The following is a 27,381-nucleotide window of genomic DNA, read 5'->3' on the forward strand; positions in this document are numbered from 1 at the left end:
ATACTTACACAGCAGCCACAGCCCAGTCACACCAGCAGCTCCTACCCTGCGCACACCTGTGCCACACAAATGTCCAGGAAGCACCTGCAATCACACACTCATAGCTACACCACACACACCCAGAGGAACATGTCTAGAAATTCTTATCTTCAGATATCTGGGCATGGGAACACTACACCCTCCCCGCACCCGCTACACACACACCCCTCTTACAAATCCAAGTAGGAAACACAAGTCTCCTAGCCCATTGGTTTGTTTTTCTCTTGGGTGTTGTCCCAGCGCGGGTAAAGCAGAAACTCTACCGCCCTCTTGGCCGTCTTTTTAACTTTCCCTGCGCTCTCCTAGTTCCCGGGGGGCCAGGTGGCGCCGGCCGGCCAACGACTCCCGCGCCCTCCCCGCCCGGTGGCCGCGCCGAGGGGCGGGGCCGAGCCGGCGGCCAGGAAATGCCCACGGGTGCTTGTCACCTGCCCCGGACGACTTGTTGATTCCCAGGAGCGCCGCCTTTTCCGTCGCGGCCCTCGAGTGGACGCTCCTTACCTGTTCCCCAGGTGCGGCCCGGGGGAGCTGCTGGGACTCTCCTGCCGGCCCCACACGACGGCACAGCCATGAGCAAGTTGGGGAAGTTCTTTAAAGGGGGAGGCTCCTCTAAGAGCCGCGCTGCCCCAAGCCCTCAGGAGGCCCTGGCTCGGCTTCGGGAGACCGAGGAGATGCTGGGCAAGAAACAAGAGTACCTGGAAAATCGGATCCAGAGAGAACTCTCCCTGGCCAAGAAGCACGGCACCCAGAACAAGCGAGGTAGGCTCGGGAGCCCTCTCTCCGCTGGACCACTCAGCCACAGGTCCAGCCCTTGGGGACAACCGGCCTGTGGTCCCCCTAACCCCTCAGGAGGCCAGTTTGGCTCCTTCAGCTTTCTGGAGACTAGTACTGACATCTACAGGGCCCTGAGCAGAGCCGGGCGTTTTATATGAATATTTAAAGGACACACAATTAACACAGAAAAATCCATGATGAACAAGATATCCGAATGATAACTGAGGACTGAATCAGTATTACTATTGTTTTGCTTTTGCCTCGGGCTCCCAGATGGTTTGGTATGATACTTCCTTAAAGCTCTCTGTCTCTTTTTTTTTTTATGTGGTAGTTTATTCGTCGTGGATTCTTTTTGTTAATTTTGAGTTTTAAAAATATTGTATTCAAATATTACTTATATTGATGACTGGGTTTTCTGGTGACCCCTTGAGTTTTGGTGGTGGGCCACTTTTCCCATTGCAATTGTACTGATTCCAGCAAGATATATGGGGTTTTCTGCTGTGCGTTTTTACATTGAATTACACATTTTAACTTGTCAATATCCGGTGAAGCATATTTAGGTTGTTTTGGTTTACTTTGCTCCTCAACTGTTGAAAACTTTAATTGGATGTTGTGCAGTTGAGATCTTTAAAAAACAAAACGAGGAATTGCACGTTCCATTTCCTGCCGCTGGCTTTGGGCACACACAAGGAACTTTGAGCCAGTTATGATTCCTAGTGCTACTTTGCACCTTGGACTATGTGTTTCTTGCCGGAGTTAATTGGTTTTTTTCAGTATACAGCTTTCCCAACACTCAACAGTACCCACGGTGCAATTGAAAATTCAGGGAGAAAGCTCAAGTGATTTATTCTTGAAACATTGGGTCAACAGCAAATCCAGAAATACAAGGAATTGGCCGAAGAGATGTCAGCTTACCATCAGACCCCGGAATTTGCCTCCTCTAGTCAAGGCCTGTTAGTTGTAAAGAAGCCATTGGGTAATTTAATTTACCTAAATGATGCTGTCATTGTTTCATGCAAAGAAGGAATGATGACAGGTTGACTCTGGAAGCCCTGCTTCTTCCCATATAAGTGTGTCTGATATATTTATGCCTACTTATTACTGACAATAAGAAGGTCAAGTTTTATGATTCTCTGCTTTCGGACATAGCTTTTGTCTACTTTATTGCCTGTTTTAGAGTTATGTACTGGTTTCTGTTTTTATTTCAGGGTTGAAAATATTGGGGAAAGTGATTAAATGGCAATTTCTAAAGAGAGACTGTGACATTATGGCTTGCTAAGAGTCACAGTCGCTCTGTCCTCCTTCAGTATGAAATGCGTTCTGCCATTTGCTCAGTGTCTGTCAAGGGATATATATTTTTTAATCCATTTGGATCTGTATATAGTCTTGTCTATTGTGGTTGTTCAGCAAATAGTGGTTTTCAAAAAGCTGAAAAATTGAGCCACTTCTAGGGAGTGCTACAAATATAAGTTTGCTTCTAGAGTCAGTGATGCAAAACATAGTATGGGGGTTTTTTTGGTTTTGTTTTTTTTCATTAATGTGAAATATATGAAAGCGTATTAGAAGCTTGTTTATAAATAAAGATCAAAAAAAATCCATTAAGGACAATACTAATTAAGAGTGCCAATCTAACTTGTAAATGTTAAGTGCAGATAACCAATTAATGCTAGAAAATCCATGAATTTTTTCTTTTTTTTTTCATCGTTTATCCTGGGGAAATTCACTGGTGCTGTCTGCAATGACCCTGAGAATGAAGAGGGCTGCTTGGACTGAGGTCAGCTGTGTTCTGAACTACAGAAAGAATTCAGTGACAGGCCTATGCGTTAAAAACGGCATCAGTATCATTATATTCCAAATAAACTTGAGAACTTCTTATACATACAGTTACTGTCTCCCATTGCATTGGGAGTTACCCATTCCCAATGTCATTGCTAGAATGGCTGCGATTTATATTATAATCAGGATGGCATAGTGTATTCATAGTTAGTTTTGCTTCTGGAATGACTGGTTGGCTAAGACGGTATCAACAATAGTAGCTGAATACCCAGATGGCAGTATATTAGGAAGCAGAGAGTCCTGACCAGGGCAAGCTCTGCCATCATGTGTTTGTATGTAACAGTGTTTTCCACAGCATTCTGAATGTGCAAAACAGGTTTTGTTGAAAAAAAATGAGTGCTTCTTAAAATTAGGATAATAAATACTATTCTTGGGCACTCTCTACTACAGTGACAGGTATTCTAAATATATGGGTTGTATAAAATTATTAGATACTTTCTGGTCTTCTAGGGCTCTCCTGCCATGTATGAACAAGTAATAACAATCTATTAGGTACGTAACAAATTAGATATTAGAATGCTGCCTAAGGCTTGATTTCCAAACAGTTCAACGTCTAGTCATTGGTTCAGGTGTGCTTTCTGGTTGAATGGGTCTTCCATAGGGCATGACACCTGCCAGGAAAGGTTGCTGTCTGTGTCAGTAGGATTGTTCAAAGATATATTGAGGACTCTGTAAGGACAGAGTTGGGACTATGTTGAGCGTAGGAAGCAGATTTGAGGAACTGTGTTTTTAAGAATCAGTTGTTTTTATTGGAAAGGCAGATTTACAAAGAGAAGGAGAGATAGAAATATCTTTCGTCCAGTTGGTCACCCTCCAAGTGGCTACAACAGATGGAGCTGAGCCGATCTGAAACCAGGAGCCAGGAGCTTCTTCCTGATCTCCCATGTGGGTCCCAACATTTTGGGCCATGCTCCACCGCTTTCCCAGGTCACAAGCAGGGAGCTGGATGGGAAGTGGAGCAGCCAGAACACAAACTGGTGCCTATATGGGATCCCAGTGTGTGCAAGGCAAGGATTTAGCCAATGGGCCATCGCACTAGACCTAAGAAACTGTTTTGCCTGCTTCCCAGTGTATGTGTATTTAATATGTGTATAGAGAATTTAATCTTGATTTTTAATAACTTGTACAAGGTAGTGCAAGGGTAGCCAACTCTCCCCACCTCTGTTTTTTTTTTCTAGTTACCTTCATCATGTATCAATATAAAAACCTGTGAGCATATGTGGCCACATTGCCTTTTACTGCAGCTATGCTGTCATGTACACAAGGCTTTTTGATCCAAAAGAGTGAGTTAGAGTGAAAGTCATAATTTCGTTAAAAACTTAGGAGGCTCAAGTTTCTTGAAAGCAGTTTGTTCAGATTACTATGATTTAACTCCAGCTCTACAGCTTGTAATCAGCTTTCTGGAAAAGCAAACCTTTTATACATCACGGATTCTTTTCCCCTTACTTCTGAGAATTTTTATCTCAGACAGTTTTGAATCCTGACTATATATTTAAAAGCACTTGGATGCCTGGATTGTCTGCTGTAGATTCTGATATAATTGCTTGGTCTGGAACTCAGGCAAGTTTTCTGTTGTTGTGTTTTCTTTCTTTCTCTCTCTCTCTCTCTCTCTTTCTCTCTCTCTCTCTCTCTCTCTCAGTGTTTAATGCCTCTGGCTGATTGTGCCCTGTTGTCAAAAACCAACAGGAGCATAAAACATAAGGATCAGGTTTCTTATTGTACCAGTACTGCGCACGGGCCATGAAGATCTGTTGGTTTCGCTGGGACGGGACAGGTGGTCCTGCACTCCTGACGCCCCAGGCTGGTGGTCTCATGACTGTCAATATGGTAGCACCTTGCAAACTGAACCTGCTATGCTGCCTTGATAACAGCCCTTAGGGGATCACTCATTTTTAACTCTTTTTGAAATCTTAATAATAAGTAGGTGCTCACAGATACTTAGCTCAAATATATTATCCCAATATGACTTTTGTGATTTTGATAGAAAGCAACTAGATACTCTCGTCAGAAGCCTGAGCAATCAGCCCTGCGTTGTATCCCAGCCTCTGAGTCCTTAAGCCAATCATCTGCCTGTCGTGCCCCTGATTTTCTCATCAGCATAATGGCAATGATAAAACTGATGGACTTGTGAGGATGAATGATGTTATCATATAAAGCATGTAGTATGGTGTTACATGAATATTAGACAAATAGCAGTTGCATTTTTTTAAAGGCCCGAGTCTGCACATGTATTGGTCCACAGTTTTTGCTCTGGAATAGCATCAGATGAATCCACTCCATCTGCCCCGTGAAGCTTGTACACATATTTGAAGACAACAGTCAATCCTCCCATGGTTTCTCATGCCCTCTTTCTGTGGCCCTTGGCTGTATGGAGGTTTGTTCACTGGAGCCAGGTCTAGGAAGAGGCAGGTGGGGTGCATGCATGGGACACCTGTGGGGGCAGTGAGAGTGCTGCACTCACATGCATCTTTTTCCCCTCACGCTGGTCCAGGCCCTGTTGCTCACATTGCCAGGCCTGAGTGGCAACTCCCAGTATGTCATTATGTAAAAAGGGCTGGATTTGGTCTGGGATGGTCTGCTGGGTGCTGGCTCTTGGGTGGGCACTGTCTGTTAGATAAACAGTTGATGCAAATTTGATCAGAACGTCTACTTCATATCACTACTTCTGATTTCATTGAAATCTGAAGCTGCAGCTCTCCATCTCCTCACCAGAGGAGTGTCCCAGGCTGAGCATCCTCTATTGGAATAAACCTTCTCACTGGAAGCTCGGGCTGGGTATAGGCGAGAAATCAGGAAGCAGATTTGTTTTTCTTTGGGGTAGGAATGTGTGCACCATTGCACTCTTAGCTCACGGGAGGAGCTTCCTCCACCTCTTGATTTTGTCTTTTGTTAGAGTTGTCATGGAGCTGAAATCGTCAACTCTCAGACACTGGGAGCCGAGAGTATCTGTGAGAAGAAAAGCATAGCACACAGTCAGCTGAATGCGAAACCGCTGAGTGAAAAGAGCCTGTTACAGATTGCAGGAGCTGATGCAGGTCCCCTGGGGGGTACGGCTTACCTCTGGGAGAGGCGGCTTACCTGGGGGAGATAATGGCTTACCTGGCAACCTCCTTTCTTAAGAAAGTTTCTCAGTGTGACTCTCATATCAGCTGAACCAAAACTCCTCCTGGATGTTTACTAAAATGTGCCCCTCACAAGGGTCTACTAAAAATACTAATTCAGTTGGTTGAGTATAGGGTCCACGAATCTGAACTTTGCATGGGTAACTCAATGATTTTGACTTCCACTATGAGAACCTGTGATGCTGCTCTTCTGGGGGAGGTGTCATGCTCTGTTTTCTTTCCATGTTCATTCCTGTCACTTCTCCTTCCATTGTTGCCCAGATACCAAGATCAGAACTATCTGTCCACTCTCATCTTTGCTTGTTCCTAAGGAATTAATGTGAGGAGTTTCTCACAGCCTTCCTAAGCTTCCTGGATTACTTTTTCTTAGCAGGGTCCATGTGGATCAAATGGTGCTACAACTCATGCCAGTAACGAAGGGTCTCAGTCTATTCTGCATTGAAAGTACAAGCAGATATCATAATGTATTGTTCTGTGTGTCTTTATTTGTTTCATTGTTTTGGACCATATTCAGTACTCTAAGCTCTGGGGGAAGACATGTCTTAGTTTGATTTTTTGAGACTAAATATATATACACACATATGCATAGATTTATAGGTAGCAGAGAGAAAGAGGGAGAGCTCCCATTTGCTGTTTATCTCCCCAGAGGTCTATGACAGCTGGAGTTGAAGCTGGGAGCCAAGAACTCATCCAGATCCCCCACGTGGGCTACAGCATCTCAGCTACTTCAACTATCATTGTCACAGGCAGGGGTCTCCCCTAGCAGGGAGCCAGAATTTGCAGCACAGCCAAGAACTGAACGCAGTCACTCTGAGGTGGGTGTGGGTGCCCCAGGCAGTCTCTTAATTACTGGACCAAACACCTGCTTCCCAAAATGAGTTGTGTTCCCAAAGCATCAACAACCAGTGCCCTGGCCAGGATGTGCGCAGCTGCCCTCCTTCTCCTGAAAAAGAGAGGTCTGAGGAAACATGATCCTTCTCTCAGCCTTCACCTTGATTTCTGTTCCTGTTCGCCGAGGCTCCGTTTGTACCTTGACTCGGTGAGAACCTGAAAGATCTACAGTAGCCCCCAGAACCCTCTCTAGTCAGTGAAATTGCTTTAAGACGCAAGTTTCTGACTTCCTCTTCCTCCTTCTGCGCTCTGATCCAGGGCAAGGATTCTGCATGCACTTAACACTCTCCCTCACCTGCTTAGATGCTGACCCAGCGGAATACCTGAGCTTGTTATTAACACAGCCTGGATTTGCACATGCCTTTTGAGACACCCACATCCTTTTGCTTTTATCTTTTTGGGTTTGGGGAGTTAGAACTCCTGGACAGCTTTAGTCTCTGCCCCTTGTTATTTATATTTGTATGTTAAGCATATATTTAATATTTTACGTTTGTTTCTATTAAATAGTTAGGAAATTGAGGTTTTCATTTTACTTGAAAAGCAGAAAGAGGAACACACACACACACACACACACACACATCTTCCATCCACTGTTTGATTCAGCAGAAGCCTCCATCAGCCTGGGCTGTGCTAAGGCAAAGGGAGAAGTGTAGCACTCCCTCCCAGTCTCCCGTGTGGCTGGCAGGGACTCAGGAACTTGAGCCCATTGCCTGCTGTATCTCAGGGCGTCCATTAGCAGGAAGCTGGATTGGAAGTGGAAGAGGAGACAGGTTCAAAAATCAGGTGCTCTCACAGGGGGATGTGAGTATACTAAGTGGTGATTTAACCCCATAAAATTAAGATTCTCAAATCTGAATATTACTATTTTTTTAAGGATTTGTTTATTTTTACTGAAAGAGCAGATTTACGGAGAAAGATCTTCTACCCCTTGTTTTACTCTCCATGTGGCTGCCACGGCCTGAGTCTAGCGTGTTGCCCACAATTTTATTATCTTGTATATGAGCTATTTCTTTTACTTGAATAAGTCACACATTTGATCAGTAGCTTTATATTTTTGTTAGAAAAATCTTTGTTAAAATACTGACCGAGACAGATCCTTCTGGTGTGCCAGTGGAGTCTGCATTCCAGGATTGCTTGTGCATGATAGCAACATATCATTTAAAATTCAGCTCAGGCATGCTTACCGATTTGACAGATGAACACGCAATGACCTCAGTCATTCATTTGGCCAGGAATATTCCTGACTCACACTGCTAGTCCATAGCATGCACTGCTCCAGTTTTCTCTTGTGACCCATGAACTCAGCCTCCGAAGCTGGTATCTTTGCTAGGTACTTGTGAAAGGTTTCACAGTTGCTAGTTTGTAAATTGGTGGTGTAGCTTTGTCACATTCACTGGGCAGCTTTTTAAAAATGCCTCACTAAGAAATATTGTGTTAAGGAATTTGGGATTGGTTCAGGACTGTGGCTCTCACAGCTTCCTGTATGGTTTTGATGGGCTGAAAGCTAGGAAGCCAATAAAAGGTCTATGATTTTTCCTTGAATTAGCATCCAAGAACCTGAAAAAATAAACCTTATGAGATTAGTTTGTATTTCTTTATCTGTGTGAACTCATACATTGGCTTGCATCGCTCATTGTCTTTTCTGCTTAACTCTTCAGAAACTAAGTAGAGTATTTTTGTTCTGGAATTCTTTTTCTAAGAATGTGTGGCATGGAGTTTAGCAGTATGCTGATACACTGTAGCTACTTCTGGAAGAACAATTGGAGCTGTTTCTTATGTAATGTGATAGCGAGTTTTAATACCAATGAGTTTGGAACGGTATTACAAATGTGACAATATGCATATTCTTATTAATTTGAATTCTACAATTGTATAAAGCACTACATTTTTAGAAGAGGTAATATTAAGAATATGCATTTCCTTGTAATTTATTGAATCAGGAATAAAAGACAGAAAACACTACAAAATATACTCCTGACACAATAATTATGCCAAGGTCACGGGTCATACAGTTTCTGACACCGAAGCTGGAGAGTACTCTGAGCTTATCTGGATGTACTTAGTAGTGCTAGCATGTTTATCAGTATTTAGGACTATTGGTTTAGGATTTTTTTTTTCTAAGAAAACAAAAATGCTCATGGTACTGAAGATACAATGATCAGTGAGATAAGGCAAGGGGATAATGAATAATAATAGTAGTGATTTTTATTTTTAGTTTATGTTTTGTTTTAGGGCCTGTCTTAATGCATTTATCACTGCTGTCATAAAACACCTATGACAAAGAAATTTGTAGAGAATAGACACTTAAATGTTTACCCAATGCACGGTTCTGGAAGCTTGAGAAGCCCAGAGTGGGGCACCACTTCTTGGCATCCGGTGGGGATCTTCTTGATCAAGATAGAGGATATCGCATGTGAGATACTGTGAAGGCCGGAAAGACCGGCCGAGTTCTCTCTTCTCATAGAGCCACCAGTCTTATCATGGGACCCCACCCTGGCGACTTTATCTGATGCCTGTTACATCTCAGGGAACCCATGTCCCAGTACCATCAAAGTATGAATTTAGAGATCAAAATTCAGTGTGATTTTGGATGGTAAAGTCGAACCATGCCGAGGGTGAGGTTTGGAGTGAGCGTGAAGGACGTGAGCTGTGAGCATGCTTTGGTCTTTGTTTCAGGTAATACACTGCTGTACATGCAAATTTGCTTTTGCTTTTAAGAGACAAAATATCGTCAAAATTTAAGAAATTTACAGAAATTTAAGGTACACAGGTTGAGGATTTATATATATAAATGTGTGTGTATAATATTTATTATATATATTATATGTTTAATATTTATTTTTATTGGGAAGTGAGAATTACAGAAAGAAGAGATACAGAGAGGAAGATCTTCTGTCTGCTGATTCACTCCCCAAGTGGCAACAATGGCCAGAAACGAGCCAATCTGAAGCCAGGAGCCAGGAGCTTCTTCCTGGTCTCCCATGTGGGTTCAGGGTCCCAAGGCTTTGGAACGTCCTTGACTGCTTTCCCAGGCCACAAGCAGGGAGCTGGATGGGAAGTGCAGCAGCAGGAATAGGACACAAACCAGCACCCATATGGGATCCCGGGCATGCAAGGCAAGGACTTTAGCCACTAGGCTGCTGTGCTAACCAAGGCTGAATGTGTTTTATTCAATCAGTTTAGTATTTTTCATGCATACTGGTAGGTTTAGTTTTTCTTTTTTCTATTTTTTTTTCTGACTGATTTGATAAAAGTTCTAGTAAGCATAAGATTGGCTTAAAAGTTTGCAGAAGAAATAAAATAATGAGAGTCTGGATGAAATTAAATATAAAATATATAGTGAGCCATTTCCTAATGGATTGGCTTTCCTTTACTGGAGATTCAAATATTTAGCAGAGACAACCTGGTGCACAGCAAACCCTTTGCTGAAAATACTTAGGATTCATCCAGAGCATTTCAGCTCAGGCAGCGAGCCATGAAGGGCTCTGAAACCAGTGGCACTTGCTCTTGACCATCGCTAAGCTTCTATTCCTGGAATTTTTTACTCGCAGCACTCTGGCTGTATGCCATCACCTCTTTCTCCAGCTAGCAATCTAGTGACTTAAAATACCACCAGTGTGACCACTGTCCATAAAACCGAACAAACCCAGAAAAGGAAGCAAATGGCAGTGGAAACTTTAAAATTACAGGAAGAGAAAAATAGATGGTTCTCTGTGAAAAGTTGGAAATCCTTATATTCATTCTTGATTTAAAAATTTAAATTTCTTATCAATGTCTAAATTAAACATTCAAGTTGACATTTTAGTTAAAATGAGTAAAGTTTACACATTCATATTAGGCTTACATAAAAAAATTCAGAGTCAAGTAAATGATGCAAATGAAAATGTGACAGGCGCTTTGAGCATTTTCTTTTTTCGATTCCTACTGCTTCTTTGGGTCCCTCACGTAGTGCTGTGTTACATGCTGTGTGGCCACAATGGGTGTGTCTGGTCTGCTACGGCAGCAATGTTGTTCAGCAGGCCTTGCTCAGTGGGCCCTGTCCTTTACATTCCCATTTCTTGCCACGTGTTTAACACATAATGAATGAAAGCAAACATAACCTTGGGATTAGGAGAAAGAGATTATCCTGTTCTCAAACTTCTAGATTATGTGCAGCAAAAATAATAATAAAAAAAACCCCAAACCAAAATAAAAGCATATTATGTTGAGCTAATCTGTATGTACGTCAAAGATGGTTTACATATGAATCCATGCTTTCTCATATTGTGAGAAATTTGATAGATTGTATATTAATAAGACTATCTTGACTTGATGTATGTTACTTACATTTGAAAACTTACGAGTAGGAACTTACCACAGCAGTTACGATACAGCGTTGGATGCCTGCGTCCCACATCCCAGGGCTTGGGTTTGAGTCTGAGTTCTAATTCCACCTTCCTGATAACGTACAACCTGGGAGAAGCAGGTGCGGGCTCCTGGGTGGGGTCTCGGCCACCTGCTCAAGAAGCTGGTTGGGACTGGGCTCCAAGCTTCGGCCCAGCTTAGCCTCAGTGGTGGCAGGATTTGGGCGAGTCAATTAGTAGCTGCAAGCTCATCCTCTGTAATCTTTCTCATTGTTTGTCTTTCTACCTTTTGAATAACATTCAGTATGAATAAAAATTAAAAAGGTTAATTCCTTAAAAAATCAAAATGTAATAATCAATTAAAAATTACAATTTAAAAACTTAAAAAGTAGTTCGTCATCACTTCAAACGAAACATATTCTTACAGAACTTCCAATATTAATACATTTCTTGAGGAGCTATATATTTTGTAAGATTTGCTAGTCAAAGTATCTGAAAGGAGTAGACATAAGATTGTGTACCTTAAGAGCTGACAGGGACCACCACAGTTTAGTCTGTTGGTTCTTGAACACTTCAGATGTTAGAGTACCTGTAAGATATAGGCATTGTATTATGAAATATCATTTGTGTTATGAATTAGGAATTTTTTAAAAGATTTATTTATTTTATTACAAAGTCAGATATACAGAGAGGAGGAGAGACAGAGGGGAAGATCTTCTGTCCATGGTTCACTCCCCAAGTGAGCCGCAACGGCCACTGCTATGCTGATCCGAAGCCAGGAACCAGGAACTTCGTCTGGGTCTCCCACACGGGTGCAGGGTCCCAAAGCTTTCGGCTGCCCTCGACTCCTTTCCCAGGCCACAAGCAGGAAGCTGGATGGGAAGTGGAGCTACCAGGACCAGAACTGGCGCCCATATGGGATCTCGGCGCATTCAAGGCGAGGACATTAGCCGCTAGGCCACGCCCGCCGAGCCCCGAATTAGGAATTTTTTAGTATGTTCAAAGTGGCAATGTGTCCGTATCACTTATTATATATATCGAATAAGTTGTATTTATTCATTATGAAAAATTAAGCATAGCCAGCTGTACCCGAGGTTTTCTGTTAATATTTTCTAATTTGCTGTTCCTACTATTTTTCTGATATTCTAGGTGGTAACAGTCTGACAAAAATTACTAGTTTGTGAGATTATGAAGAATTCTAGTCACAAAAACTCATTAATTCCATTAGTTAGGTGTTCTGCCTAGTATTAAACACTTAATTGGATTTTTTTTACAAAGAATATAAAGCATATTTTAATTAGCATAATGCTGTGTTGTTCCAATAACAAGTTAATCCCACTTGCCTGCCAATTGACCTCTGAAGCAACTAATTATAAAATATGGGAAATCAGTAGGTGTTTAAAAGTATTACTTCCTTTCTGCCATTTTTGATCATGAACTTCTCCTCTGCAGTTTAGCTCTTCTCATTTTCTCTTGAACATATCCTAGCAAGGCTGTTCCATTTTCACCAGCAGGTGAGGGCTTCGAACGAGGAAGAGGTCATCATTTCTGTTGACAAACGGCTTCACCTTCTTTGGCTGCTTGATGCTGTAGGTAGAAGCGAAAGGCATCGGGCAGTCTGTCCTCCTCCCTGTCCACACTTTACAATATTGATCAATTACCATCTTAAACATTTAGTCACTTGAAGAATGAGAGAGAGGGGAAGAGTGTGAGCTGGCTTTCCTTGGTTCACACCCAGTTGGCTGTAATGACGGGGGCTGGCTGGGAAAAAGCCAGGGAATGGCAGCTCATTCTAGTTCTGCTATATGGGTATTAGAAACAACCATTTAGGCTAGATGTAGCTCAGCCATAGCCAGGAATCAAACCCAGGCACTCTGAGCAGGTGTCCCAAGCAGTGTTTAAATCTTAGGCTAAATACACACCCTAATCATCCTTTTTTTAATGCAAAATTCAGTCTGCATTTTTGGCTTGCTTAAAGTGGTATTGCACTTCCAATTGCATTTTCTTCAGAATGTCACTTACTTTCCCCCCAACCTGGTAGCTTTTTACTGTTTGTTTCAATTTGTTTTAAGGTAACTAGCTTGTCGTTATAGAATCGTATGTACCACTCTTGTGTTCTAGATGTCTTTCAGGTTGCTATTTACCATCTTTATGATGTTCAGCATTGATGCGACTTCTGAAAACATGGAGGATGCCTGTAAGGATCCAGCTGATCTGGTCAGCTGGTATAATTTAATCAGCTTCTGAGATTTATAGTTCATTGTTTCTAATGTATCTCAACCAGAAGGTTTGCCATGGTCTGAGATTTGTAGTGTGGAGTGAGTTAGGGAAAGAAGGAAACCTTTTGTGTAATATCTTTGATGACTCATTTCTTGTACATCAGTGTGTTGAGCCGAAGTGTACGCAGTCCTTGGGTTTCTTCTGTGTTGTTTTCTCTGTGAAGCCTTCGCTTCCCTTCCGGAGAGAGCTTCTGAACTGCACTGTCCACTCACTGTAACTTGAGTGTGCTCCACTTATGCTCTGCTACATCGCCTGTATTGCTTGAGGTGAAAAATAGAGCCTCCATGTATGTTAGTGTCTGTGGTCCAGAGGCTATCATATAATAGCTGCTTTACAGATTCTTGTTATAAGTTGACTGGTGATCAAATGCCCATTTCAGATTTTGCCCCTTTGAGTCCCTGCAGGGCTAACATATGCCAAGCAAGTGGTAGCTGTTGTGCATGTACTTGTTAAGTAACTGAAAAGAATGTGTGTGTGTGTGTATAAATATATATATATAAATATATATATAAATATATAAATAAATAAATATATATATATATATATATATATATATATATAATTTTAATGGAGAAGTTCAGGGACATTCAGAATGGGATGCCCCTGAACAAATAAGTTAAACTTTTCTAGCATTTTCCTGATGTGCAGTTTCTTTCCCATCTATGAAATGCTTATGATACTTACTCAGTTGTGCTTTTTGACAACTAAAACCATGTACCTTAAGTGGAAGGCATTTCTTAATGAGGTGATTCATGTATGAGTAAGAAGAGGGCTTGCATAAAAGTTCCCCAAATAAAACAAGATCACGAGGCTTCCCAGTTAAAAGCCAAAAATGACTCAACTGATTCACTGCGATGGATGCCTTTAGCACTGTGTTAACTGTACCTGTTATCAGAGCCTCATCTTCTAGCCTTCTCTAGGGATTATTCATTCCTGGATGGGAAAAGAGCTACTATCATATTATAGTCTTCACCAACAGGTTTGTCTGTATCCATTGGGTATGGTGACACCTAAAATCTCTTCCTGGTTGCCAACTAATGGCTCTACAATGTACAGACTCATACACCTGAAGGTGAATGAACAACAACAAATTGACTTTTACAATCAAACCATCTTGTACATTATATGAGCATGAGCAATGAAAAGGCATGCTTTTCTGCCATTGTAAGTTACTTGGCAAAGATGACTGAAAGCCTTCCTCCTTTGGCAGCATAATAGGGTGAGTTTAAATTTGCTTGGAGAAGGCAATGTCTTGTATTTTTAAATATTTATTTATTTGAAAGTTACATATTTAGAAAGGAAGACACAGAAGGGGGAGGGAGGGCAGGCAGGCTTCCGTTTGCTGCTTCAGTCCACAGTTGCCTGCAACAACCATTGCTGGGCCAGGCTGAGCAAGGAGCCTCTAGGTCTCCTGTAGGATGGCAGGAGCCCAAGCACCTGAGCCATCCACCAGGAGTAGGAGGTTGCCAGATGATTAGTGAGGAGCTGGATGGGAAATGGAGCAACTGGGACATGAATCGGCACCTATATGGGATGTTAGTGCTGCAGGTGGTGGCTTTAGCCACTAAGCCGCAATGCCTGCCACTTCTTACATTTCAGACCCATTCCCCAGTGGGCTGCCACAAAGACTTTGTGTGTTCTGCTATCAGGAGGTTACAGACATTGTTCAGCGACCCCATTGCGGGAAGAACATCACTGTTACATGAGGAGAAAAAAAACCCCTGGCTGTTTTCTACCACGAGGAATACAGGAGATTCCTTTGTTTTAGGACAAATGCTAAACGTACATGCAGGAGTTTGGAAGACTGAATTGCACCTTCTACTCAGCTGAAATTACATGGCTCAGAAAATGTCCTTCTTTGTCAAGTCAAGTGTAATGCTTGATTTGCAGTAAATGTTGCATGTCTTAAAAAACCCAGAGCAATCTCTTTTCCAAATTATGTATTAGGGAGCAAAGTCATGTGTGAGTGGCATCATCATGTCATGTGCGTAACAGCTCGCAGAGACTGAGTCACACATTGCTTGCCTCGTGGAAATGAAGACCCTAGTGTAACACATGGAAACAGCTCATAGTTTCAGACAGAAGGGTAAGTCAGTCCATGTGTCCTAGGACCAGATCGAGCCATTCTAAAGTTATTGGTTTCACTTATGTAGGGATTTTGTTTTACATGTAAATCAGGATTTAAAATTGAGGAATTTTCTAGGCATATCCCGATTTCTCGCCTCTGTGGAACATTTGGGGCCTGCATGACGTCTGTAGTCTGGAGCCAAGTGCACTGCCGCCATCAGCTCAGGCTTTCCGAGCCAGTTTCACCCTCCCCCATCTTCAGCTTTACCCTCGGTACCGAGGTCAGGGCCCGGTGCCATTTATCTTCATCTCCGTGCTATTTTTCATTGTTTATGGTGAAGAAACATTTCTCTCTGCCACACAGGAGAGAAAATAAAGCTGGCCCTTTGCTTGACCCTCTCTCTGCTTCACTTCCTTTCATTACCTGCCTGGCTCCCTTGCGTGGCTCTGGTTGTTAGCGTGGTTAGCCTGTCTTGAGTGTGATATGGTAAAGAGAAATCTAAGCCAGTTGATGGAACAGAAATTGTTTCAGTTCTCTCCTAAAGGACAGGTTAAGCAGTTGAAGGCTGTTCTATCAATAAAGCGGAAACACTGTTTGGCAAGGACTCGAATGGTTAGTGCTGCACCTGGAGTGGCCTGCGGAGCGGAGCCTCGGAAAAGGCTGGCCCTGCACGTGAGCAGAGATGCGTAAGAACAGTCATCCCCCATACACAAGGAAAGGCAGCGATTCCACACCCAAAGGACAGCCCAGTTGTAAGTGACCCAAATGGTCGGTACCTTACTCCCTGTCCACAGAAAGAAACCTGCCTGCTGGCATACATCACTCACCTATTTCTTCTTCTGTTCCCATCCGTGCTCTTACATACAGCTGTGGGCAGCCTTGCCTGGGGAAACACTCACATATGATGTGGCATGACACACACTTACATGACACAGTCTGGTTTTTTCTCTTACAAGGATGAGCCTATAATAGAAAATCAGAAAAATTCTAAGGAGAAAGTGAGTGTATGAAAGAAGAGGGTTTGGATAAACAAAGGAGGCAATGGAGATGGAGAGAGAAGACGTGAAAGATGCTAAAGGCAAAACCGTTAGTATTTTCAGGAAGATTCAAAGTGCTGTTACACCTGTAAGTCAACATTGCTGTAAAAATGTAAAACTAGAGAACAAGGACCAATGTTAAGTGTAATTATCAGGGAAGGAGTAAAAGGCTAATGAATACAGATAAAAACTAAATTAGGAACACGGAAAAGGAAATGAAAACTTTTCTCCAGCACATAGATAAAAAGACAGAGATGAACGGATTGGAGGATGAAGTTAAATACATCAACATCTATCTTATAGGGGATTTCAGTCGAGAAAAAAACCAGAATGTTGGGGGAGAGGGGTCATGGTATGGGTAATTAAATAACATACAAGTAGGGATTTTGGTAGACAGTATGCAGAAATACTGGAGAATAAAGATATAAGCAAAGAAACAGTAGAACACACCTTTTCCTAGCTGCAAGAAGACTTGATTTTTCAAAAATAAAAACACTCAGCAAAATTTCATTGGAAAAAAGCATAAATGAAAGTAACACGCCTAGACCTATACTGGTGAGATTTCACGAGTCCATTGTGGGAAAGAAAGTCTTAAATATTTCTAGAGGGACATGAAAGTGGATTATCCACGGAAAGAACAACATTTGCCAAAGACAATAGCATCATACAGGTTTTGAAATCTTTTAAATTTAAAACTACGTGAGGATCCAAATTCTACTCAAGCTTGAGACAAAATGAAGACATCTTATGCTTATTGTCAGCTGAACATATCTGTGCATCCTTGTATGTTTGTGTCTGCAGTATTTATATCTATATGTTGAAAACACATTGCTGAAACATAAAAATGTATTCCAGCAATATAAAACAAAGCAATCTAGTAAGGAGAATAGTTTGGTTGAACACAAGCAACAACAGGAAGAACATTAGCAGTTTGACATTGTAGTCTTGTATAACTATTGAAACTGTGTCTGTGAAGCTTACTCCAGTTGTTAAGAAAGATTCCCTTACAAAATTAAAGGAAAACAAAAAGACTGGAAATTATTTTGAAGCAAGAAAACTACAGGTTTTTTTTTTTTAACCTGATGTTGTAGGGTCATGATGATAAGGAAATCTTGTTTAGAAACAGTAAAATAGGGCCCGGCACATAGCTTAGTGGCTAAAGTTTCATGTGCTAGGATCCCATATGGGTACCGGTTCTAATCCCGGCAGCCCCGCTTCCCATCCAGCTCCCTGCTTGTGTCCTGGAAAAATAGTGGAGGACGGCCCAAAGCCTTGGGACCCTGTACCCACGTGGGAGACCCAGAAAAATCTCCTGGCTCCTGGTTTTAGATTGGCTTAGCATTGGCCATTGAGGCCACCTGATGAGTAAATCAACAGACAGAAGATCTTGCTCTCTGTCGCTTTCTCTCCGTATATCTGCCTTCCCAATAAAAATAAAAATATTAAAAAAATTGTAACTTATATATACTGATGAATTTCTATGAGTGTTTACTTATATGTATGTATTTCATACACACTGGCATTCATTAGGAGAATATATTTAGTATACACAACATGGAAATATGAACAAAGGATAATTTGATCAATCTACATAAAAGTAAGAAAGCTGAGAAAACAAAAAATGTAACAAACAGAAAATGCAAGAAAGAATACAATGAAAAGGCCACAGTAGATGATGTATCAGTTATTACACTAAATGAGATTAAGTGAAAAATCTTCCATGGAAACAGATTATTTAAATAGATTTAGAATAATAGCATAAACTACATAAGTAAATGCTGCTTGTAAGAGACATATAAAAATGGTCAGATGAGCTGCAGCTTTTAAATAGAAGTCAAAAAATTACTGCAGACAACTTGTGGCTTAAGGAAGCCAAAACCACACACAATTTAATGTAAATTGTGTAATGTAAATCTAATGTAAAAAAACCACACACAATTTGAAGAAACAAAATTAAATGAGACATGAAGTAATATTTTAATTGAATAAGTTATTAGTTAAAACCCACCATGAAACAACTTTGCACACCAAAGAAAAGCTATTGGAGTACATAAACTCTGTGTACTAGAATTACAGAGAAAAACAACTGACCAAGACTTGATTTAGAAGAAAGATACGTGTATTGTACTCTGAGATCGCGAAGTTTTGTGAGTTCTTCTGCCAGTTCCATTGAATTATCACTTACCTTCATATTAGCATGCTGCTGCTCCTTCCTTGCACTCCCCCCGTGAGTTACTAGAATGGACATGTAGGGCCTTTTGGGGGTCATGCCTTCCGGCAAGATGGGGCACCTTCAGGGCGGTGTGGCCGTGGACTGGTGGCGGGGGCCATGCCTTCCATTTAGTCTCTCTCGAAAGGACTGACTGACTCTCTTGTTGTGGTTTCTGATCATTTGCATAACTTTCTCTGAAGGCAGTGATTTTTTTCTCACACCAACATGGCATCTAATCCTCAAATATGACATTTAATAACAACCTCTATGTCCTTTCAGTCCAAGATATGCCACTTGCTAGTCTCAGATCTGATCCCGCTGCCGCTGACTGTGCATCAAAACCAGTGGGTTCTATGGGTTCTGTGGGACTGTGGGACTCGGGGAAGCTGCTGTAAGAACAGAGGGCTAACATTGACCTGCTCTAAAGGATTGTTTTTTAAAAAGATTGATTTATTTTTGCTGGAAAAATAAAATCCAAGGTGGGCAGAAGCATTTGCATAGTCTAATTTCACGTAATATGAAAGTTGACATTCTGTCCTTTCACATCTGGAGAGGAAAGAGTATCAGAATCTTTGCGGAAGTGGCTGTTGGTGAAGGCAGTCGGGAAGATGGAGATGGCCTGGAAGTTGCCAGGGTCTTCTACTATACTCTCTGTCCCCAGGAGCCAACAAGCCTGAGTTCGTGGTTGGTGCTAAGCACACTTCTGGCTGTCTCACACATGCGCCTCTCCCTTATATAGCTGCCTTGCAGGCACTAAAGAGAAAGAAGAGATTTGAGAAGCAGCTCACTCAGATCGATGGGACACTCTCGACCATCGAGTTCCAGAGAGAAGCCTTGGAAAACTCACACACCAACGCCGAAGTGTTGAGGAACATGGGCTTTGCAGCGCGAGCGATGAAAGCGGCTCACGAAAACATGTGAGTGACTCTGGTCTCCCTTGAAGTCCTGACTTGCTTCAGCCGTTGCAATGACTGATGATTTGGGCCGACATGGGCTTCTTCGCCTGAGGCTTTTTGATGTATTGAATGCAGTGCTCTATCAGAGAAGGAATTTTTTTTTAGAAAGAAACAATTCATGGGAAAGGAATAATAATAATACTATCTACTGTTAATATTGCTCAGTTCTCTTACTTTGGTCTGAACACCACTTGTAAATATAATTGTAAAGATTTCAATGATAGCTTTTGCTAGAGTTCTAGAACTATTTTTTTTAATATTTATTTGTTTTCATTGAAAGGAAGATTTTCAGGGAGGAAAGATAGAAAGATTTTCCATTCCGCAAGTGGCCCCAGTAGTTGGAGCTGAGTTGATCTGAAGCCAGGAGCCAGGAGCCTGTTCTGGGTTCCCATGCAAATGCAGGGACCCAAGGCTTTGGACCATCCTCCACTGCTGCTTAAGCCATAATCAGGGTGCTAAATCAGGAATGGAGCAGCTGGGACAAGAACCAGTGCCCGTACAGGATGCTTGCTGGCCCTGGTAGACAGAGGATTAGCCAGTTCAACACTGCATTCCCATCTCCCCGCCACCTGAGTTCTGTAACTAATGGTGATTGTCCAGTTTTGGTGAGAACTTGCAATTGTTCAGACACTTTGAATGTGGAGAGTTTGGACTCTTTATTTAGTCATAGTTTTATTTTTTTTATGAAAGAGAATAATCAATCCAGCGTTTTAGTTTACTCCCTAAGTGTCTGCAACAGCTGGTACGGAGCCAATGCTGCTGTTGGGCCAGGGTGGGGGCCATGAACTAGTTCAGTCCATTTCCTACATGGGAGGCAAAAACCCAACTACCTGAGCCGTCACCTCTGCCTGTCAGAATCTGCATTTGCAGGAAGTTGGAATCAGGAGCCAGAACCAGGAATGGAACACAAGAACCACGATGTAGGATTAGAGCTTCATAATGGCTAGGCTAAATGCGCTCTCCAATGCATCTTACTGCTTTTGAAGAGGTTGTTCTACTAGGTTATTCTGGCAGGTTGTTCTAGGTTATTCTGGTACTACATGAGGCTGAGAAACACTATCATAGGATAATCGTCATGAGCATAGATTCCAAGGTCAAATTCTCTAGGTTATAACCCCAGTTTCAACACATTTCACCATTCCCTGACTCGGTTTCCTTCTTGGTGGAGATCACTGTAGCAGCACTTGCCGCCTGAGGTTGCTGTTAGAATCAGTGAGATGCCGGACATGATACATTTAGCGCAGTTCCTGCCACAAAGCAAGCTTTCAGTAATCGATATGGACGGTGCTAGTGGCACGGCTGGAAGTTTGCTTTAGAGTCACACTGGAAAATAACCTGAGCCATGATTCTTTCTTGACACTTGATCTGAATGTGAAACGCAGGCCGAGCTTGTGCGAGAGCAGTACATGTCTAGAGATGTGGACAGATTTCCAGATGGGAAAAGGTGGCCGTGGAGCCCGGGGCAGTGACGAGAGCCTTGCTAACTTTCTTGCCTGGGTAATTTGTTAACAATCAAATGTCATTTTTCCAGCTCAGATACCATTCAATTTGCTATGACAGTCGAGATCCTCTGTGGTTGCTCTAAGTGGGATGAAGAAAAACTCACCCCCAGGCCCAGACTTTTGTAATACATTTTTCATACTGCTTTTTATAAATGTATTCTTCCTATATTTGCTATAGATAAAAAGAATCGGAGGTGAATCGTGAGAGGAAGGTGGTACAAAGTATTGTTTTTGATTTGCACATAAAATGTGTTAGAAATACTCAGCTTTGTTCGTACATGGACACTGAGAAACTTAAAAAATAAAATAAAAAGGATTCCAGTAGGAATCCAACTTTTGGTGTTTAGGTTACACTTTTTGATAGTATTCCTTCTTTTGTGTTCCCTGTTTGTCCTAGTTTCGGGATTGGCGGACTGATGGGAGACAGGGTGCTATGGAAACAGCTCTGAATCCAGTCTCTTGGCACTGCCAGCTGAGACAGAGGGTTAGGCCACAGCAGGGCCCTTGGGCTGGAAACGTTCTTTGAAGAATCTCCCTCTTGAGCCCAGCGTTCTCTGGATCCCTTTGCTGCCACTGCAGATTCCGATGCGGGCTTCACTGGTCCAGTTCTGGGGTGTGGGGATGATCCCCAGGCAGTCAGGATCTGGGAGCTCTCAGATACTCTAGGAAGCGAATGGGGAATTGCAGAGCGGGCTGCTGTCAGAACAGTGCCCGCGAGCTGCCCTCATTTGTCTTACTCACGGTGGCCTTTGGCATTCCTTGGCTCTTTTCCTGGAAAATTGATGTGCAACAGAACACATTTGCATTTTACCTACGTCCTAGCAGGCAGCATTTCAAAATAGATCTACACATACTGTTGGTATAAAAGTAACTTGATTTCCAGTGACTCTCAAATGTCATGGCTATTTAATATTTAAGCTATATGTGCATATATATGATTGTTAAGGGTGTTTTTTGAATTGCAAGTGGTTTTTGAGATTGATAGATATTTATTAGAATCTTTATTAGCCTATTGAAATAACTGAATATTAATATGAAACTGACTTAGTTTTTATAGAAGATTATATTTGAATTTGTAAGTGTTTGCTAAAATTCTAAAATAGCAAAAGGGAGAGACGAGCAGAGGGAGAGACATGCCATTAAGTTCTTAGGACTGTATCTGTGAACCACACTGAATGTGTTCTCTTTGTATGAAATGTCACATCAGCATGAGAACTGATGAGAACAACTCAATGTTTTAACTAAACACTATTTCCCAGGGATCTGAACAAAATAGATGATTTGATGCAAGAGATCACAGAGCAGCAGGATATTGCTCAAGAAATCTCAGAAGCATTTTCTCAACGGGTTGGATTTGCTGATGGTTTTGATGAGGTAAGATGATGAAAGAAGGCAGTATTGTGGCTGCTGTAAAGGGAGCTTCATTTTTTTTTTAAGATCTATTTTATTTTTTTTGGAAAGTCAGATATACAGAGAGGAGGAGAGACATAGAGCAAGATCTTCTGTCTGTTGATTTACTCCCCAAGTGACCGCAACAGCCAGAACTGAGCCTATCTGAAACCAGGAGCCAGGAAGTTTCTCCAGGTCTCCTACGTGGGTGCAGGGTCCCAAGGCTTTGAGCCATCCTCCACTGCTTTCCCAGGCCACAAGCAGGGAGCTGGATGGGAAGCAGGGCTGCTGGGATTAGAACCGGTACCCATATGGAATCCTGGCACATGAAAAGCCAGTACTTTAGCCACTAGGCTACCATGCCAGGCCCCTAAAGGCAGCTTCTTACTATATACAGTAGGCAGGTTCCTTTATTGCTTACAGATCCTGTGATATTTGTTAGAAATATACTTCTCTTTAGAGGGAAATGAAGCTTAAGTAGCTCTGATTTAAAGGAAAGATTAATATAGCTTGGCAAATAACCTGCTAATTAAGTTTTCAGCTATTAAGGAAAACACAGCAGGTGATTATGTAAAGTTAGTGACTTTTAACGTTTGAAACCTAAATAGCCCCATTACGAAGAATTGCGTGCTCACACATCTGGGCAAAACAAAGCAGACTGTCACTCTGCAAGGAGCAGAAGTATTGTGCTCCAGAGCTGTTAAATTACAGGTTAGGTTGCCTCTGTTTATTACTCAGGCTATGAAACCAGAGTCAATGTGGAGTGGCGTTATTAGCACACACATTCCATTTAGACTAATCAGTCTGATAATGCAGACAGACTATAATTATAATGGTGGAGTCGGCACTGTGAATTTCAATTGTTCTACTCGAAGCACATGCAAGTTGGGCTGGTACATCTTCAGCAACATTTCCAAATCTGAAATTAGCAGGGCAAAGAATTCAACTTCCCATATGTATGCACTGTTAAAAACACGAATCTGACACACACGAAGATTGTGTCATGGAGCCTTCGAAAACAATGCTTGGGTGTCAATAACTTTTAGAGCTAGTATAAACCACGAGTTGGTAAAATATGACTCACACGCCAGCCCTTTCCCATGGCTTGTTTTTGTATGGCTCATGAGCTAACGATGGTTTTCCACAAATTTAGAGTGTTATGGTCTTTTTATTTGCTATTTGTTGAACTCTCTATTTAGAAAAGCCATTAAGCCTTTGGCTATAATGTAAATTAAAATTGTGCTTGCTTGAAGAAATAAATATTGAGTTTAAAAAAATGTGTTGAAGGGGCTGGCACCATAGCTCATCAGACTAATTCTCCAGCTCCTAGTGCCGCCACCCCGTATGGGCGCTGGTTCATGTCCTGGCTTCTCCACTTTAGATCCAGCTCTCAGCTTATGGCCTGGGAAAGGGATGGCCCAAGCCCTTGGGCCCCTGCACTTACATGGGAGACCTGGAAGAAGCCTCTGGCTCCTGGATGTGGATTGGTTCAGCTCTGGCTATTGGCGCCATTTGGGGAGTGAATCCGCTTATGGAAGATCATTGTCTCTCCCTCTCTCTATAAATCTGCCTTTCTAATAAAAATCACTGTATCTTAAAAAAAATGTGTTGAGGAAGACACAAGGAGGACCATGAGACAGAACAGGGTACGTGGCTTCCAAGGCCTGCAGTGTACTCTGCGGCCGTTGTTAGGTAAGCTTCTGCCAAGCCCTGCTGAATGCTACCTAGTATGTAGTGAGTGCATCGTGATATGGTCGGAAGGGATCCGGGCTTGTAAGGCCAGCTGGGTTCTACAATTTATTATAAATAAATCCCTTTACTTTTCCTACCCTTCATTTTTCACCTGTATATATCAAATAATTGGGTTAATGGAACATCTCTAAAATTTCTTCAGTTTTGAAGCTCCTTTATATAATCATGAAATAAAGAAAGGATTAAAAATGACAGGTCCCATCCATTTGGGCAAAAGCTTTGGAACATGCGCCTTTGTGGCCCTGCGTTGATATCGGGTGGCCCTTTTCCATCCTCAGGTACTGGACGGTGGGGACGTTGGGTATGACCTATCCCCTTTCCTCACCCCTCTGCCCAAAAATGGGAAGAAGAAATGGAAAGGTTGGAAGCAGTGATCACACCCACTTCTCCCTAACATGAGATCCTTCCCACCCTGATCGACTGTGTAAGCATCATCTAAAAAAAAAAAAGATGGGGAAGATTTTTGCTCCATCATCACATTTGCTGAGGAAAACCTCAACATGTTTCTCATGCTGCTGCTAACCACCGAGCACCATGGACAGTTTTGTGCACACCTTCAGCACTAGAGAGCTGCTTCGCTCATCACCCCATTGGCTCTAGCTGTAGCTAGTCATCAGCGTGTTTGTTCTGATGTCATTTTGTTTGTGTGGCCTGTGGAGAGGCACGGAGCACGCCGTGCTATGTCACGTGGCATGATGGACCTGCAAATTTTCTTTCCTATCTGAGAGGTGGATTTACTGCGGTCAGTCTTTCAGCTTGCTGCAAAATTGTCACTTGTTGACTCCATCAAATGATGGATCTGGCATGAGTATTTCCACTCTTGCCCTGTAATATGATTGCTGTAGGATAATTATTTATGTGCCTTTCTCCCCATCCGAGTGTTAGGTCCTTGAGTGTACAGAGTATTGATTCGACTTTGCATCTCCAGTGTTTAGTTCAGAAGCTTTCCAGGTGGGAGATCTCCATTAATCTGTTGAAGGAAGTGAACGAAGACTCTGTGGGGTTGGAGCTAAGGGCGTCCCAGGGCATTTCTAATCATGACAACCTGCAGATTCCAGTGATGACAGTTCTAGTTTGGATTTCCAACCTCCTTCGTGGACAGCTAGACTCCAGCTGAGGACTTGGGGAGCCAGTTGGAGCTAAACTGTCTGAGGTCATCTCAGACACGGCAGAATGTGACTTCACTCCTTTAAGTCTTCAAAACTAATCTTCCCTCTCTACAGTGTCTGAGCAGAGAATAGTTTAGGATAAATGCACACTCTGTGGAACTATTGTTAAAATAGAAATACAGAGTGCCCAGCCAGAATGGAAGGAAGTCTCTGTCCAGACACACAGTCTCTGGCTTTGACAAAGGAACTGCATACTCTTGGATCCTGTTTATTTTTTGTACCTTAGGATTTGCTTTACTTGTTTTATTTAAAATAGCATTAGATGAAGTAAAAACAATGTTTATTTCTCTCAATTAAACAGAATTTCACAGATTCTCAATAGGATGAAAGAAAAGAATGAGTTGGAAAAATAACAGGCAAGGTGTACTTTCCCCAGAAACTACAAAGATTATATATTCAGCTAGCACAAATTGCTCGAAGGGTTGTTTGCTGGAGTATTATAAGATTAACTACAACAAATCTGCGCAACCCGAAACACTCATTTGCTAATCATTGCTCAATGTTGCACAAAAGATTTAGTTCTAAAATAAATATTCCATCTCACTGGGTTCTCACATATCAATTGGGTAGCAGATGTTCTTGTTATTGTATTTGAAGGAAGCCACATCTTGAAACATTAAATCCATAATTCTTCCTTTCTCCTATGTTCAGGATGAACTGTTGGCTGAACTTGAAGAACTGGAGCAGGAGGAATTAAATAAGAAGATGACAAATATGCGACTTCCCAACGTACCTTCCTCCTCTCTTCCTGCACAGCCAGAGCGGAAAACCAGCAGGGTCCCCACTGCACACCGGTCCCGGGCAGGTTGGTTAGTCAGCTCTCTGTGGCTGGATGGTTCCCTACACTTAGAGCCAGGCGCATCCTGTTCATCTGTCAGCTTTGATTTCATAAGTAAACACTTTTTTTTTTGCAAAGATTTCATGCCAGTTTGCTATACTGAGTGTGTGAATGTCACCGATGACTAATATTTGCTCCTCTCTGTTCCCTCCAGCTTCTTCCAGGAGGACGGGAGAAGAAGACGATGATATCAAACAACTGGCAGCTTGGGCTACTTAAAGCAAGATGGAGTTATTTGACACCTAAATTAATGAGCTGTACATAAGACATGAAAACATGGTTTTGCCACGTTCAGAAATTAATGCAGGCCTTGTTTAAATGTATATGGGTTGAATACTTGTTTTTTAAGTCTCATAAGTAAATGCTTATGAGTTGCATGCAGCCACAGCCCCCAGGATGGGAGAGGGCCTCCTTGGGCTATCTTGCAGCATCTCTTCAGGCTGGCCTGGGGTGCGGCTGTCCACCCCAGCTCTCTCTATTCTGACAGGTGCATGGCTGCCTACCCTGGGTCTCTGGATTCTAATGTTACGTGTGTCTGTCTACGCTGAGTTCCTCCATATCGATGGGGTGGAGCGTGGCTGTTTGCCCTGGTTTGACTCTCTGTTTCTAGTTCTGGTACATAGTTGGTGCTCTCTGCGATTCTGTTGAAAGAAAACTGAATTCTGCCATATAAGACATAAAACCATTGATAATCCATTTAAGAGTGATATATTAGGATAGCTGGTGAAAAAAACCCCTCTCTTTCCTGTGTGAATGGGAGTTTGCGGATGTGTAAGCATATTTGTTTGTAGATATGCCCATGCAGTCCCTGGTGAATGGAAGTGCACTGTGTTTCTTAGGAGAGGCTCCCTGTAGCGAAGTCTTCTCTGAGTCTACACATACATAGTTTCACTTAAGGAGCTTTAATTGACATTTATTATGCCAATTAAGCTTGGAATGGGGCAATGGGTGCATTTCCCAAAGTCTAAAAGCACTAACAGCTTACACTGCTGCGCAAGAATCTCCTGGGTATAATTTAGCCACTTAGGGAGCCGCGTTCCCATTTGCAGGCCATTATGAGGCTGCGGCGGCTTCAACACCCGCATGTGAGTGTGTCCATTCTTTTCCGCTTTGCAGCCCATGCCTTGTAAATACATCAACATATTGGCAATTAAATGTGTATCTTGAATCAAATCT

General features: G+C 42.2%; 1 protein-coding gene across 1 annotated transcript; it reads left to right on the top strand.

The window, feature by feature from the left end:
• Positions 1–334: 334 nt before the first annotated feature.
• CHMP4C (charged multivesicular body protein 4C) lies at positions 335–26,585 on the top strand. The gene is made up of 5 exons (XM_004588082.2): positions 335–795; positions 19,339–19,516; positions 22,317–22,431; positions 26,019–26,172; positions 26,360–26,585. Exons 1-5 carry the CDS (start codon positions 606–608, stop codon positions 26,422–26,424), a joined length of 702 nt encoding a protein of 233 aa, XP_004588139.1. The 5' UTR covers positions 335–605; the 3' UTR covers positions 26,425–26,585.
• Positions 26,586–27,381: the final 796 nt, after the last annotated feature.

The sequence above is a fragment of the Ochotona princeps genome, chromosome 9 (genome assembly GCF_030435755.1).
Source record: "Ochotona princeps isolate mOchPri1 chromosome 9, mOchPri1.hap1, whole genome shotgun sequence".
In the NCBI taxonomy this organism is placed as follows: Eukaryota; Metazoa; Chordata; class Mammalia; order Lagomorpha; family Ochotonidae; genus Ochotona; species Ochotona princeps.